General features: G+C 41.3%; 1 protein-coding gene across 2 annotated transcripts in view; it reads left to right on the top strand.

The window, feature by feature from the left end:
- Nucleotides 1-274: 274 nt before the first annotated feature.
- LOC111971343 (N(G),N(G)-dimethylarginine dimethylaminohydrolase 1-like) overlaps nucleotides 275-20,177 on the top strand; it is a 115,989-nt gene continuing 96,086 nt past the window's right edge. Inside the window, exon 1 of one of the 2 annotated variants that reach the window (XM_023998085.2) lies at nucleotides 275-774. In XM_023998085.2, coding sequence (XP_023853853.1) covers nucleotides 697-774 — 78 coding nt within the window. In that variant the 5' untranslated portion in view covers nucleotides 275-696. Of the gene's footprint in view, nucleotides 775-4,165; nucleotides 4,733-20,177 lie in introns of those variants that run through there. The other variant, XM_023998084.2, reaches the window with a different exon arrangement.

Raw genomic sequence — 20,177 nt, 5'->3', positions numbered from 1 at the left:
TCCGCTTTCTAAATTAAGGCTACTGTAACTGTACACAGTTTAGGAGAGAGAAGTCCCGGTATTCGGAGTTTCTTTGCTCGTCTGAGAGTGGGAGAAATAAAGTTTATGGTTTCTATTTTTGGCCCGCTCTCCCCTTTATTCCGTAGAACTAAACTATTCCAGATGCGAACCAGACTTCAGACGTAACAATATTGCCATATTTGGTATGGCAGAAGTCTACATTATTAACATATTTCTCCCCTTCTCTAGCCAACCACAAAGCATTCCTGACAGTTTAAAGAGTTTTTAAAGTTCTTCATACAGGATATTCTTTAGCATTCCTCCTTGGGTTAATTTTCTTTTCACGCAATCTGCCCATCACGTTTGAAAACATAATCTACTACAGTGATCCAATTTTCTACATACGATGTTAGTTTGGGGAGAAAATACCCAAATAGTTTCTAGTCCTACTATTCTTCGGGTCTCAAATAAATTACATTTGATAGAATTTAGAAATTCAAAGATTAGAAGTCATTTCAAACCGGATTTGACCAAGAAAGCAAAGATTATAGAATGCTTGAAAAACATTATTTTTTTCCTGCCAAAATAATGTTAATAGACTGTTAACCGAAGGACGATATGACAATCCCCTATTTGTAATAACCATAAACACCAGAACGGAAATATTTTTTGAGTAACTTTATACCTTAGACTTACATGACGAGATACTTTGAGAGCGCTGAACAAATAACTAACGGAGAATGGTTGTCAAGACCACGGAGAAATCTTCCTCCGGTGAGTTTGTCTTACTTTACCTTTGCTAATCCGTTTGTTTCAAAATGTTTTGTATACGCTATTGCTTTATCACTTTGTTCATAGTGTGCAAATATATTGAAGTATCTTAATTGATCCGTCATCCGTTGTAACCGTTCCATTTGATGTTGGAATTTGACAATCATTATTTCGGTCCCGATTGATATTTAATATTCTGTATCTTGATGTGGGCTTGCTTTATTTTCATTTTCATTTGTCCACATTTTCATAATTCCAGTTTAAGACACTAGATGGTGTAATGCTTTGGTTAACTTGCTTGACATTCCCACTGGGTATAGATGTCACTTCAACGTCTATTCCACGTTGGTTCAACGTAATTTCATTGAAATGAAGTGCAAACAACATGTATTCAACCAGTGTGTGCCCATTGGGTTGTCAACATTTTCCTCACTGTTGTGACTCTTTTCCTCATTGTTTGAGTCGTTTTGATGTAGCTGAGGGCTATATAATTTGTCATTCATCTGAAAGCTTGTGATTCTTCATCATTAAACCAGACTAACATCTTTAAAGCTCATGAAATTACACTGGCATTAGGTCACAGCTTGACAGTTGGCATCAACAAATGTCTGTTTGTTTTGAGTGTCAGATGCCATGGGCCCATATGGATTTAGTTTATTTTGGTTGTTGGTGTGTGTGTGTATTGTATCTAGCCCCAAGTAATACTTATGTCATCCAAGTGATGGTGATGATGATGCTTGTTTCCCAAACATGAATGGACCCTTAATGTCAAATGTTTCCCATGCCATCCTGCCATTCCAATATCCATTATGACCTCATCAGTAAGTCTCTGTGTGGTGAGTTTGACCCCATGAGCTCAATAAGATGCTTTTCTGATTATGATTGTTCTGCTTTGCCAGCATATTGTTCTGATTCTTTCCTCTTTCCCTTACAAAGACACAGTGTATGTTAAAGGAAACAGTGCTGTACACCATGGAACCATTGAATAACATCCCATAATGATATTAATCTTGTATTTACCCATTCAGGAAACATCGCCAGGGCGACCAGGGCTAGAAATGTGTATCCATGTGGTAATGGCAATGATGATATTTTCCATCCCCCTCTTCCCCGTCCCCCTTATGAATCACTGGATCCCAGTCTATTGTCCTAGAGAGACTAGTGTAAAACGGAACAAGACCAAATATGATTGGCTGTTTATTGTAAGCCTGTTCAAACAAAGGATAACATGTAGTGGTTGTTGAAGCTTCCTCTCTATGTCAGCTCATGGAACTCTGGGACGGAAGCTCAGTGAGTTATGGGGTGTTCTTATGTACACACACTGTGCTTAGTCACAAGAGAGCCCTTTTCCATAATACTTGGGTCTTTCTATTCCTGGACCTGGTATGTCCTTTCTTTTACCTACAGCCCTAACAGATGTGTGTTATGAAGTCAGTGTGTTGTTATTGTGTGTCCTAGCCTGCCAAAGGAATGACAGTCAGTGCATCTGAAGTAGGTGGATGGTGGAAGAACTCACTACTGTAGTCCAATCCATAATAGAGTGGAGAATGTCAGCCATTTTAGTATTCTCCTGCACACTTGTTTTTTTTTTACAGGCGGGGCATAACGTTACTCCAAAACAACAGTCAGGCCATCTTGCACAAAAGCTGTCCATTTTAGACAGGGGGCAAGAGTTATAGGTGAGCGACTGCCCCTGTGCCCCATTTATACAATGGTAGGCTAAACACAGCGCTACTGTACTACTGTTGTGTCAGAGCAATGGGTAATTTACATTAGATTCAGTTGAAAGACTTGCCGCCTTTGCCAGAACCTTAGTGTTATTTGCCACTCAAAACTATATATTATCCCTGTGTTAGCAGGACTTTTTATTGATCTAGAGAGAGTAAAGGCTGGTATTGTTATTGAGGTTTAAATCAACCGCAGATCTGGTGTATGGGTTGTCTCGGTTTTCACAAATGTTTATGGTACATCTCAGAGGCTGCGTCCCAAATGGTACCTGATTCCCTTTACACCAGACAACTTTTGACCTGGGCCCATAGGGAAAAGATGCCATTTAGGATAAACACAGATTCTCAGAATGTACCAGGTGTGCCTATGAGGGGTTTCCGTTTCCTTCAGTCTAACCCAAGCACTTAAGCATGGGAGAGAGAGATATTTTTCTAGGGCAGAATGTACCAGACAGAGTCAGACATACACAATGTGGAATGGAGAAAAAAAATTGGAGGACTGAGTTTTTTTTGTTGACAGAGCAGGTAGTCCATCCAGGAGTGGAAAATGGAATGCGGGACTCCTGGAATGTTTGGACCAGTCAGGATAATTGAGTGTATCTGGAACAAGAAAATACAAACGTTGGTCCAGGGGTGTGGAAGAATGTGCTTTAGGAAGTCTGGAGAAACATTCCATTCAAAGCTGAGCCCAGAGGCTTCCTTAGATGGCACCACAGAGAATAGAAATAGGAATATCTTCCCTGCTTAGTCTGCACACTGAGCACAGCACAGGATAAATACAATGCACTCCTTCATTCAATGGCCATAAGAAGCTGAAGAACTCTTGACTCTCCTTTCCCATGACGCGGAAGACACATTTCAGTTGAATGCCTTTCATTGGGTCTCTTATGACTATTACATTAAAAATACCAATATTAGCGAAATGAAATGTGTGCTTTGTTCATATTTCAGTGGTGATGTGAAATCTGTTATTCCCATATACTGCGACGATAATATGCTGGTGTATGCTGACATTAGAAATGATTCTAAAATATGTGTTTTGTTCACTGTGAATATCTGGTATTCCCATTTATTGCCATACACTTTGATATGCTGGGGGACACTGTAGTCTGAACACAATTGGGCAGGTGTATCGGAAAGTGAATGGCTCAGAATAGCCACTGCGCCTCCTTGTCCTTGGACTGTGTCAAAGAAGCGCCCTTTGTTCTGAGCTGGGGTCAGGGGAGAATGGGTTATTGTCAACCAGGGGTATAAAATGGTGTCAATAGTAGAGCACCGAGAAGCCTCTTTCCTTTTGGTTTTGCGTTGGCATTGGCACCTGCTAAACTGGCAGCTATTGCAATAACAAGCCAGAGATGACAGCGACCATCATTCTCAACTTTTCAAAATACATTATGTTAATGAACGTACACATTCTTAAATAATTGGCATTTGAATGAAAAGACTGAAAAACCCAGGTGGTTGTAAATATTAATAACGGTTTGATTACTGATTGTACACTAGCCTTGATTTACATTATTTTAAGTCCAGACACTGTGGTGATATTGTAACCCATTTGTTCCTCGATGGTAAAACGTTGTTACAAAGTAATAGAAAGTTGTTACAAAGTAACAGCCAGCGCGTCTGTGCTTGCGCTGTTTTTAAGAGCCACACTGTCAATTGTCGGGCTTTGCTGTGCGCTTCACTGGAAATTGCTACATTGGTACATGTGATGATTTGTTAGGGCACGTCATCAGACCGCTTGCTTGCTTGTTGCCTATTTGAACGGATTGGAGCTGTCAGTTCAGTACATAAAAAAAGAAAAGAAAAACTAAGAAAATCAAACAAAGGTTAACCAACAGAAAGAGAACCGGCAGCATTCGCTCTCTCATACGTTTAGCATAGGCTACGGTTCGAGCTGTTTGTTTGAGCAATTTGAGGGTAACAACAGCGAACGGAACATGGCTGGTGTGATGACAGGTTTTGGTAACTTCACTCACGCCGTTGTTCGAGCTATCCCCTCATCCCTTGCTAAAGAGGCACTGAGGATGAACGTTTTGGACGTGGACCTGGTGAAAGCTCAGCAGGAGCATGAGGTATATGTTGGGGTTCTGAAGCACAAACTCGGGCTGCAGGTGATAGAACTCCCCGCCGATGAGTCACTCCCGGACTGTGTGTTCGTGGAGGATGCCGCTGTGGTTTGCGGTGACACCGCTCTGATCACCAGACCCGGGGCAGAGAGCAGAAGGAAAGAGGTAAATAAAGTGTGTGTGTGTGTGTGTATATATAATATGTATATATATATATATATATATATATTATAGAAAAAAACATGTCTCTGTTGACCATTTCTTTATTTGGAGTATTGATATATACTACTGTTGTCATCTTTGGTATTAATGTATCGTATATGTATAACTGTCAACCCCATATCGAGATTATAGCTACATTGTAACAGTAGTAGGCTACAAAGGAAGGGATATGTGATTAGCCATCATCAGAACGCCAACGCCCTTGGAAAGATGACCAGATAATATGGTCACACAGTCACATGAGGGTTAACTCACCACTGTCCAACTCAAATTTTATTGGTCACATAAGTACACATTTTTAGCAGATGTTATTGCGGGTGTAGTGAAATGCTTGTCTTCCTAGCTCCAACAGTGCAGTAGTATCTAACAATTCACAACAATACACACATATGTAAAAGTTAAAGAATGCAATTAAGAAATATATACACTACCAGTAAAAAAGTTTGGACACACCTACTCATTCAAGGGTTTTTCTTTATTTTTACTATTTTCTACATTGTAGAATAATAGTGAAGACATCAACACTATGAAATAACACATATGGAACCATGTAGTAACCAAAAAAGTGTTATATATTGTATATTTGAGATTCTTCAAAGTAGCCACCCTTTGCCTTGATGATAGCTTTGCACACACTTGGCATTCTCTCAACCAGCTTCATGAGGAATGATTTTCCAATAGTCTTGAAGGAGTTCCCACATATGCTGAGCACTTGTTGGCTGTTTTTCCTTTACTCTGTGGTCATACTAATTCCAAACAATCTCAACTGGGTTGAGGTCGGGTGATTGTGGAGGCCATGTTATCTGATGCAACACTCCATCACTCTCCTTCTTGGTCAAATAGCCCTTACACAGCCTGGAGGTGTGTTTTGGGTCATTGTCCTGTTAAAAAAACAAGTGATAGTCCCACTGAGAACAAACCAGATGGGATAGTATATCACTGCAGAATGCTGTGGTAGTGATCCTGGTTAAGTGTGCCTTGAATTCTAAATAAATCATTGAAAGTGTCACCAGCAACGCAGCCCCACACCATCACACCTCCTCCTCCATGCTTCACGGTGGGAACCACACATGCAGAGATAATTGGTTCACATACTCTGCGTCTCACAAAGACACGGTGGTTGGAACCAAAACATCTCAAATTTGGACTCATCAGACCAAAGGACAGATTTCTACCGTTCTAATGTCCATTGCTCGTGTTTCTTGGCCCAAGCAAGTCTCTTCTTCTTATTGGTGTCCTTTAGTAGTGGTTTCTTTGCAGTAATTTGACCATGAAGGCCTGATTCACGCAGTCTCTTCTGAACAGTTGATGTTGAGATGTGTCTGTTACTTGAACTCTGTAAAGTATTTATTTGGACTGCAATCTGAGGTGCAGTTAACTCTAATGAACTTATCCTCTGCAGCAGAGGAAACTCTGTCTTCCTTTCCTGTGGTGGTCCTTATGAGAGCCAGTTTCATCATAGTGCTTGATGGTTTTTGCGACTGCACTTGAAGAAACGTTCAAAGTTCTTGACATTTTCGGGATTGACTGACATTCATGTCTTAAATTAATGATGGACTGTTGTTTCTCTTTGTTTATTTGAGCTGTTCTTGCCATAATATGGACTTGGTATTTTACCAAATAAGGCTATATTCTGTATACCACCCCTACCTTGTCACAACACAACTGATTGGCTCAAACACATTAAGAAGGAAAGGAATTCCACAAATTAACTTTTAAGAAGGCACACCTGTTAATTGAAATGCATTCCAGGTGAGTGCTTTGTGAAGCTGGTGAGAGAATGCCAAGAGTGTGCAAAGCTGTCATCAAGGCAAAAGGTGGCTACTTTGTGGAATCTCAAATATAAAATATATTTTGATTTGTTTAACACTTTTTTGGTTACTACATGATTCCGCATGTGTTATTTCATAGTTTTGATGTCCTCACTATTATTCTACAATGTAGAAAATAGTGAAAATAAAGAAAAACCCTTGAATGAGTACAGTAGGTGTGTCCAAACTTTTGACTGGTAGTGAAAATATTGGGAAGAACGATGTCGGAGTGGCATTGATTCAAATACAGTAGAATAGAATACAGTATATACATATAAGATGAGTGAAGCAGTAAAATATGTCTCCTGATTCCTGGCAGAACTCGATATTAGTAGCCTATGTTAGCTATAACAAGAGTAGATGATGAGCATTGTCCTTTACAGTATGTATGTTGTAAAATGCAATGCTTTATAAAGACATGTGTCTACCATAACCTTTGATGTGGTTAATACTGACAGCTGTCTAGTCAGATGTGAGCTGTCAAAAGATATTACATTGTAAACTGTGATTCCCTGTTTGCACAGAGTACTAGAGCACACACAGTAATGAGAAAGCATCTGCATCTCATCATCTGATCTGTCAAAATAGATGCTTTAATTGAAACAGCCATAATTCCTAGGCAGAGGGCTCTTGCATACAGAAAGAGCAGATTACTGCAATGCATGTCAGTCCATTGAAAGCAAAACGTTATTTTTGTGGTATACTGTCCATATTACACCAATAGGTTATACTAACAGCAGGCTATGGACAGGGATATTTCTGCTGCCTGTTTACTTAATAGTGTACCCTAATAAAGAATACTGTGTGAATATGAACAGACTAAATATATGCACAGTATTTACAGTAGAAGTCGGAAGTTTACATACACTTAGGTTGGAGTCATTAAAACTCGTTTTTCAACCACCACAAATTTCTTGTTAACAAACTATAGTTTTGGCAAGTCGGTTAGGACATCTACTTTGTGCATGACACAAGTAATGTTTCCAACAATTGCTTACAGACAGATTATTTCACATATAATTCACTCTATCACAATTCCAGTGGGTCAGAAGTTTACATACACTAAGTTGACTGTGCCTTTAAACAGCTTGGAAAATTCCAGTAAATGATGTCATGGCTTTAGAAGCTTCTGATAGGCTAATTGACATAGTTTGAGTCAATTGGAGGTGTACCTGTTCATGTATTTCAAGGCCTACCTTCAAACTCAGTACCTCTTTGCTTAACATCATGGGAAAATCAAAAGAAATCAGCCAAGACATCAGAAAAAAATTGTAGACCTCCACAAGTCTGGTTCATCCTTGGGAGCAATTTCCAAACGCCTGAAGGTACCACATTCATCTGTACAAACAATAGTACGCAAGTAAACACCATGGGACCACGCAGCCGTCATATTGCTCAGGAAGGAGACGCGTTCTGTCTCCTAGAGATGAGCGTACTTTGGTACGAAAAGTGCAAATCAATCTCAGAACAACAGCAAAGGGCCTTGTGAAGATGCTGGAGGAAACAGGTACAAAAGTATCTATATCCACAGTAAAACGAGTCCTATATTGACATAACCTGAAAGGTCAAACTGACTTAAAACAGGGAATTTTTACTAGGATTAAATGTCAGGAATTGTGAAAAACTGAGTTTAAATGTATTTGGCTAAGGTGTATGGAAACTTCCGACTTCAACTGTATGTGCACCCTGGGCTGTAGACTAACTGTGCTGTTCCCTGTCCTCTGTCTGTTGACTAAGGTTGCACATTTTAGGATATATTCAGAGGTGTAAACGTTTCGTGGGAATTAACGGGAATATATGGGAATGTTTTTTGCATTGGATATATTTAACATATCATATGGAGACAGAAACATAAACCTCTTACCTTATCATAAGTAGACATAATTGCAAATGATTAAATCCTTCCAATAGAAAAATAACTATTTAGTTATGAATTTAACTTTAATTTAAATGAGTTGACTCTTCACATGGAATGATTTCACTGAACAACAAAAGAAAGGGAATATTGAATGATCCCCAATGATCCATCGCATCTCCCAAAAACGTTTTCAACATCTGTAAAATGATAGTCTAGAAACTAGAGCTTGGTTGTCTTTCTCCCAGGCTTCTATGTCTTCTCCCTGGACCTCCTCAATGTCCACCTCTTGAACATCAGACTCTGAGGCCTCAACTTCAGTCACTTTCCAACCTTGTTGAGGATGGCTCGTTGTCAGGCTCAAAAAGCCTCAAATTTGCCCGGGTGGCCACCAATTTCTCAACCCTTGTATTGGTCAATCTGTTGCGTGCTTTTGTGTGTGTGTTCCCAAACAAGGACCAGTTGCGCTCTGAGGCGGCTGATGTTGGTGGGATTTGGAGGATGATGGAGGCAACAGGGGAAAGAGCCTCAGATCCACCAAGTCCCTTCCACCAGGTGGCTGATGAGATATTTTGGCACGACTGCCATATTGCATCTCCATCCAAAGCCCTTGCTTGGAAGTGTTCTTCGCCAGACTGCCAAGAACCTTGTCCTCATCCAGGCCAAGGTGGCGAGACACGGTAATGATGACACCATAGGCCTTGTTGACCTCTGCACCAGACAGGATGCTCTTGCCAGCATACTTGGGGTCCAACATGTACACTGCAGCGTGTATGGGCTTCAGGCAGAAGTCTTCATGCTTTTTGATGTATTTCAGAACTGCAGTTTCCTCTGCTTGGAGCAGCAGTGAAGTGGGCAGGGCAGTACGGATTTCTTCTCTTAGATCTGCATGCAGAGTCTGAACATCAGACAGGATGACATTGTCTCCCTCAATCCAGGCAATGGCTACTGCTATAGGTTTCAGGAGTTTCAGGCTGCTCACCACGCTCTCCCAAAATACATAATACAGGATCCTCTTGATGGGGCTGTCCATATCGGCAGACTGTGATATTGCCACTTCTTGGAAAGATTCCTTTCCCTCCAGGAGACTGTCAAACATGATGACAACACCACCCCAATGGGTGTTTCTGGGCAGCTTCAATGTGGTGCTCTTATTCTTCTCACTTTGCTTGGTGAGGTAGATTGCTGCTATAACGTGATGACCCTTCACATACCTAACCATTTCCTTGGCTTTCTTATAGAGTGTATCCATTGTTTTCATTACCATGATGTCCTTGAGGAGCAGATTCAATGCATGAGCAGCACAGCCAATGGGTGTGATGTGAGGGTAGGACTCGTCCACTTTAGACCAAGCAGGCTTTATGTTCGCAGCATTGTCTGTCACCAGTGCAAATACCTTCTGTGGTCCAAGGTCATTGAAGACTGCCTTCAGGTCATCTGCAATGTAGAGACCGGTGTGTCTGTAGTCCCTTGTGTCTGTGCTCTTGTAGAATACTGGTTATGGGGTGGAAATTATGTAGTTAATTATTCCTTGCCCACGAACATTCGACCACCCATCAGAGATGATTGCAATACAGTCTGCTTTCTCTATGATTTGCTTGATCTTCACTTGAACTCTGCATCCAGCAAATTAGTAGATAAAGCATGTCTGGTTGGAGGGGTGTATGCTAGGCAAAGAACATTCAGAAATATCTTCCAATACACATTGCCTGTGAGCATCAGAGGTGAACCAGTTGCATACACAACTCGAGCAAGACATTCATCAGCATTTCTCTGACTACATACAGTATTTGCAAATGTACACAGCTTTTCCTTCTACATTACTGGAGTGAAATGTCTCCATACATCAGATAGTGCCAGTGGCATTTTCCTGTAAAGATCAGATAAAAATTAGTAAAAAATAATAATAATACAATTCCACATACAGATAAATAGTTAAGCAGTTAGATTAAAGAACTCCTTTGCAAGATAAATGTTTTCAAATTAAACATGTATGGAAACAGGTGAATTAACACTCCTCAGTTAGCAGGCTCAAGCAAGCTAAAACCCACATGGTAGCAAAAACTAACTAGCAGAAATTGTTAACAAGTTAGAAATTATTTTAACACACATTGCTGTAGGCTACTATTTTCTAGTTAACAAAAAATCATGTATGTCAAATAAAATATATTCACCCCACCCAATATTGTAATCAAAACTTACCAGAAAGTATGTAGTCCTTGGCTCAGACAGTGTAGTAGTATCAAGATCTTGAGAATCACCTGTACATGTGATGGAAGAGTGCACTGCACATGTGATGGAACAATGCTCTGTGCATGCAGAGGGTTGCAATTCCATTGAATTGGGGATAGTTTAACCAAAATATGCCACAAGACCTAGAATTGTCTTATGTGTATCCCACAAGAAAGCTTCACTGTTAAAAGCTAACTTTTTTGGTGAATTTAAGCAATATTCCAGGGCTTAACCTCCCTTGAAAATTTTGGGAAAAATCCTTGAAATTTACCGGAAAATTTCCGACCCTTTGTAATCCTACTGGTGAGTGTGTTTGAAGTTTGGATGAGCTCTCTGAAAGCCCCTGTCATATCGTATTAGACTCACCCCCTCTGGGCTCAGAGCTGCTAATGGGCCCCGGCCATACCATTGGGAGAGGATATTGATCTGTAAACCTCCTGGGGTTCGTAATGGCTCTCGACATACAGGAAATGTATTGGTCAAAGGTTTGGTCAGCTGGACTGTTTTGGATCTGACTAAAGTGTGTCCATGCAGTGTAGTGTTTTACGGTATAAAATGGAAGAGGTATGGTTTACTTAGAGAGAGTTGTGATCATGTAACATTTAGCTTTCATAAAGCCTTTATGACCATGACATAAAGAGTCGTAATGCCCTACCAAGTCTAAAGTATTAGTCGGGCAGAAGACCTGGGATCGATACTCCGTTACTCGGTTGCTCACATTGGTGGATCAGAGAACTATGCTTGCGTGAAGAGACCTGAAGACTGGTGTTAGCTCCCAGAGCTAATGCTTAGGGTTTAGTTTCGTGAGTAATCCTTGCCACCACCAAGACACACCCATCTGTCAGAACCTTGCCAGCAGCTGTTTCCCCCCACTCAATCACAACAAACAAACCCCCTGCAGGTTGAGTTCAATAACTATAGGCCGAGATGCCGTAGAAAGCATTGAATAGGTCAGTAGCCTACAGAGTAATATGAGAAGAATGCAATTGCTAAGTGTATGTAGATATTCTAAACTAAATGTTTTGATAACTTTCGAATGTAGTAACAGGTCCATGTAGAATTAACAATCCTTTACATAATACCAAAGAAGCCATGATATGCTAATATAACAATGTGCACCTTTCACCTTTCATTGTCATTCCCTGCCGATACAGGTACTGTGCCTATCGGCATTTTGTCTGGAGGTAATGGGTAGAGGTGTGCCGAGTAGTCGGACAAAACGAGTATCGTAATGGATATGGACAATTTTCTGGATACGATTATGACCCGAGTAGTTTTAAGTAATTATCCGTGATCGGGAAAAAAATGTGGTTGCCAGCACGCACGCATCTTTCTCATGTCAGTCAGTCAAGTCAGGTTTTACGTGGTCTAAATCACTCAACTGGCTAGTTTACCAGTCTGTAAAAAGAAGGGTGGGCTGTATGTTGATCCTGCTGCTCTGATTGGATAGAGTGAAGCTGTTTTTCTCTGTCCACTCGCTTCCGAATTTCACACAATCACTTTCACTTTGCTGTTTCGGTCTGGTCATTCAGACTGCTGCTGCCTACTGTTAGCCTCCTACTATGATACATCAAAAGGCAAGGAAGTTTGCTATCAAGCTATCAATGTGCATATTATCTAGCAAGCGGGGTGAGGGTAAGGAAAACGAAACACTGACGTGCATTCTGATTGATAGCAAACTTGTCTGCCCGCTGCAAGTTGAAGACACAGACACAGGTCAGACACACACACACACACACCCCTCAACGGCTCCTAATTTGCAGCTTGTTTGGTCTATAAACGTGCAGGGAGATAGGTATTTTGCCAACATCTACTTRGGCATGTTAAAAATGTCTACGTTTTTTCACGAGTATCATCCGATCCGACTATCAACTGGCTATTTACGGATATGATTTCGAATACAAGTATGGCCATGTTGGCACACCCCTAATAAGGGGTCTATCTTGGCAAACATGTCAGAGATACTGGTCGGTCATGCACAAACACATACACACAGTGAGCAACGATTACATTATCAATGGTGGTTATGATTAGCATGGTGGAACCAACCTGATCACTGCGTTCACCTTTCTATTTCACTTTTTTGTGTGTGTTATACACGTTTTTTCTTCAAGTTTCCGGGATGTGACGTGCATCACACTTATATCAGTACATCAAGAAACTTCTATTAGATCAAATAAGCCTCACGTATCAAAATAGCAATTCATGTTTATCTTGACTAAATTCGACACTCTCATTGCCCCCCCCCATACAAAAACTCCTCACCTGTTTAATAGTTAGGGATCTGCTTAACGTGGACAGATTTTGGGCAGAGATAGGGCTCTCGCTTCGCCTCCCTCTCTCTGGTTAGAAGAATCAATCGTGATCACACAGCACATTTACTGTTTAAACCTCAGGGGTATTAACATGCTCATGCAGTCTTACATGTGGATTCTCTTCTTGTCTTTCCACTGACAAACAAACAGGCTGTTTTCTCCATAATTGGCACAGCCGCTGTCTTCTGATCCCAGAGGTAAATGAGTCCAGCATCATTAAAGAGCTTATATTATAGCCTATCGGTGTGTGTGTGTGTGTGTGTATGTCACCGTGAGCACAGCCTTCAGTCTGGATTAACCATGCTTTATTGGCTGGAACATAGGGAAGAAAGCACAGTCCTCTGATCTCTCTCTGTATCCCAGATCCCAGCCCTCTTAGTTAGTTATTTGTGACTGCCACTGCCAATTTACTGGTTAGATGAACCAGACTTCCTATAAACACTGTTTGTGTCACGGCCGTCAAAGGAAGTGGACCAAGGTGCAGCGTGGTGAGCGTACATTTTCTTTTTATTTGTTAAAATGTCACCACAAAACAATAAATAACAAAAACGACCGTGAAGCTTACAGGGCATAAGTGCCACTAACAGAGTCAACTACCCACAACGAAAGGAGGGAAAAAAGGCTACCTAAGTATGGTTCCCAATCAGAGACAACGATAGACAGCTGTCCCTGATTGAGAACCATACCCGGCCAAAACATAGAAACACAATCTCATAGAAAACAAAACATAGAATGCCCACCCCAAATCACACCCTGACCAAACCAAATAGAGACATAAAAAGGCTCTCTAAGGTCAGGGCATGACAGTTTGTGTATTGTTGTGAATAGTTTTTAGATACTACTGCACTTTTAGATACCACTGCACTGTTGGCGCTAGGAACACAAGCATTTCGCTGCACCCGCAATAACATCTGCTAAATATGGGTATGTGACCAGTAACATTTGATTTGATTTGATTCAGACTTTTCACCAAAGCGGTAGTTAGCATTTGCTCACGAAACTACATCTAACTTCCTTCATACTGCACGCAGAGACATAAAAATGATATCCATGGGTCCATCTTAATTGCTAGAATCTAGCAGTATCCCTTTAAGTGATCTTGTTTTTATAAGGCGCTTGCATAATGCATGAATAAGTTATTCATGGCTATGGAAGGCAGTGGTAAATTGTAGTAGGCTTTGTTTTTGTAAATTAATCCTGGTCTCATGTAACCCAATGGTGGAAGCTCTATCTATGTTCTTCACATTGGAGATTATATACCAAGATTACACTCGTTGACGGTTGACAGAATTTGTAATCAGGCTCATCCTTGTGAAGTCCAGAGGCTTCTTCAACAAAGAGAATTTAGTTGTAAAAGGGGAACGAAAAACTGGTTGTAAGAGCCACTTAATATGTGGAAAGAAACTACATTAGAATATATTTTAGTTGTGTTATTGAATAGAAATGGTATATTGTTTATTATGGGAAATATGTATATGGGTCTTTCTTTAAACTAGGGTCCCAGTAAAGATGTCCTACACTGGACAACTTGTTACAGCTGTTGATAATAATCTGCAAAGAAAAATTGTCATTACATTAAGATATAAGGGGGATCATAGCTATGCTGAACACAAATCTAAACGCAACATGCAACAATTTCAGCGAATTTTTTTTTTTACTGAGTTACATTTCATATAAGGAAATCAGTCAATTTAAATAAATACTTAGGCCCTAATCTATTGATTCCACATGACTGGGCAAGGACGCAATCATGGGTGGGCCTGGGAGGGCATAGGCCCACTCACTTGGGAGCCAGGTGCACCCACTAGGAAGCCAAGCCCAATCAATCAGAATACGTTTTTCCCCACAAAGGGGCTTTATTACAGACAGAAATACTACTCAGTTTCATCAGCTGACCGGGTGGCTGGTCTCAGACGATCCCGCAGGTGAAGAAGCCGGATGTGGAGGTCCTGGACTGGCATGCTTACACATGGTCTGCGATTGTGAGGCCAGTTGGACATACATCCAAATTCTGTCAAATTGGTCAGTAACCTCTTTTGTGTGGAGTGCCAATTTACAATGTATCCTACCATTTCTAATGAGCTGCGTGCCAGTTATGATTTTCATATGTGCATTACAACTAATTGTGTCTATTGAATGTCTAATTGCCCACAAACTGAAGAATTCCATGGCTCGCTAAACAGAGGCGCTGTCCATTAGCACGACACAAGTAATGTTTCCAACAATTGTTTACAGACAGATTATTTCACTTATAATTCACAGTATTACAATTACAGTGGGTCAGAAATGTACATACACTACATTGACTTTGCTTTTAAACAGCTTGGAAAATTCCAGGAAATTATGTAATGGCTTTAGAAGCTTCTGATAGGCTAATTGATATAATTTGAGTCAATTGGAGGTGTACCTGTGGATGTATTTCAAGGTCTACCTTCAAACACAGTGCCTCTTTGCTTGACATCATAGGAAAATCAAAAGAAATCAGCCAAGACATCAGAAAAAAAATTGTAGACCTCCACAAGTCTGGTCATCATTGGGAGCAATTTCCAAACGCCTTAAGGTACCACGTTCATCTGTACAAACAATAGTACGCAAGTATAAACACCATGGGACCACGCAGCCATTATACCGCTCAGGAAGGAGACGCATTCTGTCTCCTAGAGATGAACGTACTTTGGTGCGAAAAGTGCAAATCAATCCCAGAACAACAGCAAAGGACCTTGTGAAGATGCTGGAGGAAACAGGTACAAAAGTATCTATATCCACAGTAAAACGAGTCCTATATCGACATAACCTGAAAGGCCGMYCAGCAAGGAAGAAGCCACTGCTCCMAAACCGCCATAAAAAAAACAGATTACGGTTTGCAACTKCACATGGGGACAAAGATTRTACTTTTTGGAGAAATGTCCTCTGGTCTGATGAAACAAAAATAGAACTGTTTGGCCATAATGACCATCGTTATGTTTGGAGGAAAAAGGGGTATGCTTGCAAGCCGAAGAACACCATGAAGCACGGGGGTGGCAGCATCATGTTGTGGGGGTGCTTTGCTGCAGGTCGCAAATGGGTCTTCCAAATGGACAATGACCCCAAGCATACTTCCAAAGTTATGGCAAAATGGCTTAAGGACAACAAAGTCAAGGTATTGGAGTGGCCATCACAAAGCCCTGACCTCAATCCCATAGAACAATTTGTGGGCAGAACTGAAAAAGCATGTGCGAGTAAGGAGGCCTACAAACCTGACTCAGTTACACCAGCTCTGTCAGGAGGAATGGGCCAAAATTGTGGGAATCTTGTGGAAGGCTACCCAAAACATTTGACCCAAGTTAAACAATTTAAAGGCAATGCTACTAAATAGTAATTGAGTGTATGTAATCTTCTGACCTCCTGGGAATGTGATGATATAAATAAAAGCTGAAATAAATCATTCTCTACTATTATTCTGACATTTCACATTCTTAAAATAAAGTTGTGATCCTGACTGACCTAAAACAGGGATTTTTTTACTTGGATTAAAAGTCAGGAATTGTGAAAAACTGTGTTTAAATGTATTTGGCTTAGGTGTATGTAAACTTCCGACTTCAACTGTAGATCTTTGTATTGTACTTTCTGATTTTCTCCATTGTTTGGTTGAGTTTGTTTGGCAAGCATCCTTGATGATTGTAAGTAATTCCTTTGATGTTATGCCTCTTATTCCATTGCAATATGGTGTATTTGTCTGACATGCAGTTGTGGTCAGCAGTTTTAATACGATGGTCATTTTAATAACTTGATGGCCTGTAGTAGTGGCTTTATGTATATTTTGTTCCGTAAAGCTGTCTAAATGTGGGTTTTATTCATGGTTTTGATTTATGGACAATATTCCTTTGATGCGTTTTTATCAAGAATCGTTGTGGTGCTCCACTTTTTTTTTTTTCAATTGCGTTTATCAGACATTTCGATTGTTTATATATGTAAATTTCATTAGAACACTTGAAAATATAATGTATACGTCTTTGTTTATTATAATAATAATAATAATGTGTATATATTGCTCCTCCAAGTATTTTTGTGGAACAGACCCATTTCAATATAGGCTATAGAACTACAAAGGCCATGTCACGCCCTGACCATAGAGAGCCCTTGGGGTTCTTTATGGTGCAATAGGTCAGAGCATGACTAGGGGGTGTTCTAGTCTTGAATTTCTATGCTGGTGTGAGTATGGTTCCCAATTGGAGGCAGCGGTTGATTGTTGCCTTTAATTGGGGATCATACTTAGTGTGGTCCTTTTCCCACCTGTGTTTGTGGGATATTGTTTTGGTTTAGTGCTATGTGCGCTACGAACTTCACGTTCGTTTATTCCTTGTTGTTTTTTTGAAGGTTCACTTTAATAAATATGTGGAACTCTACTTACGCTGCGCCTTGGTCCGCTCATTATGTATTCGACAAACGTGACAGGCCAAGTATTACATGTGATTACAAAATGACATTATTTATTGAAAAATACAAGGTTCAATAAAAAGACGACTGTTAGGCATACCAACAGCCCTAAATGTAACTGGACTTTGTATCTCCGTATCTGCTGCTGAGAATCGTAGCCTACTCCCCCCCCCCCCCCCCCCCCCCCTTATTCCAAATCCCCTGCAACACACATACACACTCACACGTTCACATTTATTGGCATGAACATTACAAGGTTATATCATTTTGTATTGAAAATCTCGTCTTAACCGATTTAGTGTGATCCTTCTCCCTGCCTTCCATTGCTGAGCTGCTTATTATCTGGGCTATATTTGGGGACTTTGAGCTACACACAGGTCTCCGAGTGGTCCGTTGTCAACCGGCTGCGTGAGGGGCTCAGGATCAACTTCATGTGTAAAAAGATCTGTTCACATAGATACGTGGATCTAAATGCTGAAAGCATTGCACATGCAACCTTCTTCAGACTCTCTCAACAGTGGACAATGGAGGCCCCCTGATCTCTCTGTCCCTTCCAGGTCTTTGCGCAGCTCCGTGAATTTTGATGCCTTGAGCTCGATCAGCTGCATTTCGAAGTCCTCGATATCCTTCCACTGAAACACAGACAGATCCATGTCGCTCTCCTCAAAGTTGTCTGGCTTGATCAAAAAATAAAACATTCGGCCATGTTGCTTGAACTCTGACAGAGAACTCGGACTTCAGCTCCCCCATGTACACGCCGATGACGTCAGTACTGACAGTGTGTCGCATTGACAGCCCTTTGAGTTGCTTGAAGTAGTGGAACGTCCCACAGGCACAGGTTGAGCTCACTGAGGTGATGTAACGACTGCGCTGAGAGTCGGGAAGCAAGTACAGGGAGTGTTTTAATAAATAAACAAAACCATAAACACAAAACACAAACAACGCAATGACATGAAAACAGAGGCAATAACACCTTAGGAAGGGGAGTGACAGATATAGGGAAGATAATCAAGGAGGTGATTGAGTCCAGGTGAGTGTCATGAGGCTGGTGCGCAAGACGATGGTGACAGGTGTGCGGGATAATCAGCAGCCTGATGACGTAGAGGCCGGACAGGGAGTATGCGTGACAGTACCCCCTCCCCGACGCACGGCTCCAGCCGCAGGACGCCGTCAAAGGGGACGAACCCGGGGATCAGGAGTGGACCTATCAGGCCAGCTGAGGCACGAGAACCTGTCGAGTCAGCTGGGACGCAGGAACCTGACAGATCGGTTGAGGCAGGGGAGTCTGGCGATCCGGCTGAGGCATGAGAACCCGACTAGCTGGAGGAAGCGGGAGAGCCCGGCGATCCGGCTGAGGCAGGGGAGCCCGTAACGGTTCCCGGACCCGACGTCATTACACTGACACTCCCTGATGCTTCCCTTAGGTGAGGTGTTATTCTGTAATGACTGCGCTGAGAGTCAGGAAGCAAGTACAGGGAGTGAGTGTTTTAATAAATAAACAAAACAATAAACACAAAACACACCGACATGAAAACAGAGTTAATAACACCTGAGGAAAGAACCAAGGGGAGTGACGGATATAGGGAAGATAACCAAGGAGGTGATGGAGACCAGGTGAGTGTCATGAGGCGTGGGTGCGCGAGACAATGGTGACAGGTGTGCGGGATAATCAGCAGCCTGATGACCTAGAGGCAGGAGAGGGAGTATACGTGACAGGTGACCTGTTATGTCAGTGAGAAACATCAGTTTTACAAGCCAATCCGCATCCTCTAKCTCTTGGTAGTTTTGGCCCTTTTCAGACAGAAATGCTTTAACCGTATCCAAATACTCCACGAACCATTCCAAAACTTTCCTTCCACATAACCACCTGACACTGCAGTGAAGAGGCAAGTCTTTGTGGATTTGTTCCATTTGTGGATTTGTTCCATCTTCCAGCAGTGACTGAAACTGTCTGTGTGTCAAAGACGAGTGAGCAACAAGGAAATTCGCGATTTTATCTACAGTAGTCATCACAGTATCCAAATTGGAATTTGAAATCTTGGAACACAGAATCTCTTGGTGAATGATACAGTGACATTTAACCACGGGGTGGCCAATCTTATCTTCAATCAGCTTTGCAAATCCTTCATGTTTCCCCATCATAGTGGGGGGCACCGTCAGTTGTAATAGCGAATATGTTTTGAATATCGACACCTCTCTCTCCTCAAAATGATCCTTGAAGGCTTTTGCTACATCGTCCCTTCTAGTATTATCATGCATTGGTTTTAGACAACGCAGCTCCTCGCGTACCTGCTCTGAGTCACAGTATCTTGCAACAACTGCCAGACGTGGAATGTCATTCACATCCACACTCTAATCAAGAGCCACACTAAACACAGGTGCAGCTTTTAAGGCTACTGTTTGCTGCTCCTTTACATTTTCAACCATCTCGGTAAGAGGCCTTTCAACAGTTCTGACAGACACAGGGATGTCTTTTATCTTTACGACGATTGTGTATTTGTTAGGCAATCAATCAAATAAAGCCTGTGAAATAATGAGGAAGCCCTTCTTGATATATTCCCCATCAGTAAATGGTTTTCCATGTTTAGCAATGCACTGCGCATCTTTAGCTCCCCTCTGTAGCTTTGATTTTTGACTGCGTGTAGATTTGTAAACACACTGCTTTGCTTTTCATACCTGGACACGAGTTTTTCTCATGTCTTGTTTCAAAATGATGCTGTACACTTGATGTCCGACAAACAACAGTTTTACAACAGTGA

Source organism: Salvelinus sp. IW2-2015, linkage group LG13, assembly GCF_002910315.2.
Source record: "Salvelinus sp. IW2-2015 linkage group LG13, ASM291031v2, whole genome shotgun sequence".
Classification (NCBI taxonomy): domain Eukaryota; kingdom Metazoa; phylum Chordata; class Actinopteri; order Salmoniformes; family Salmonidae; genus Salvelinus; species Salvelinus sp. IW2-2015.
The sequence above is the reverse complement of the archived record's forward strand: the minus strand, read 5'-3'. Positions and strand labels throughout refer to the sequence as shown.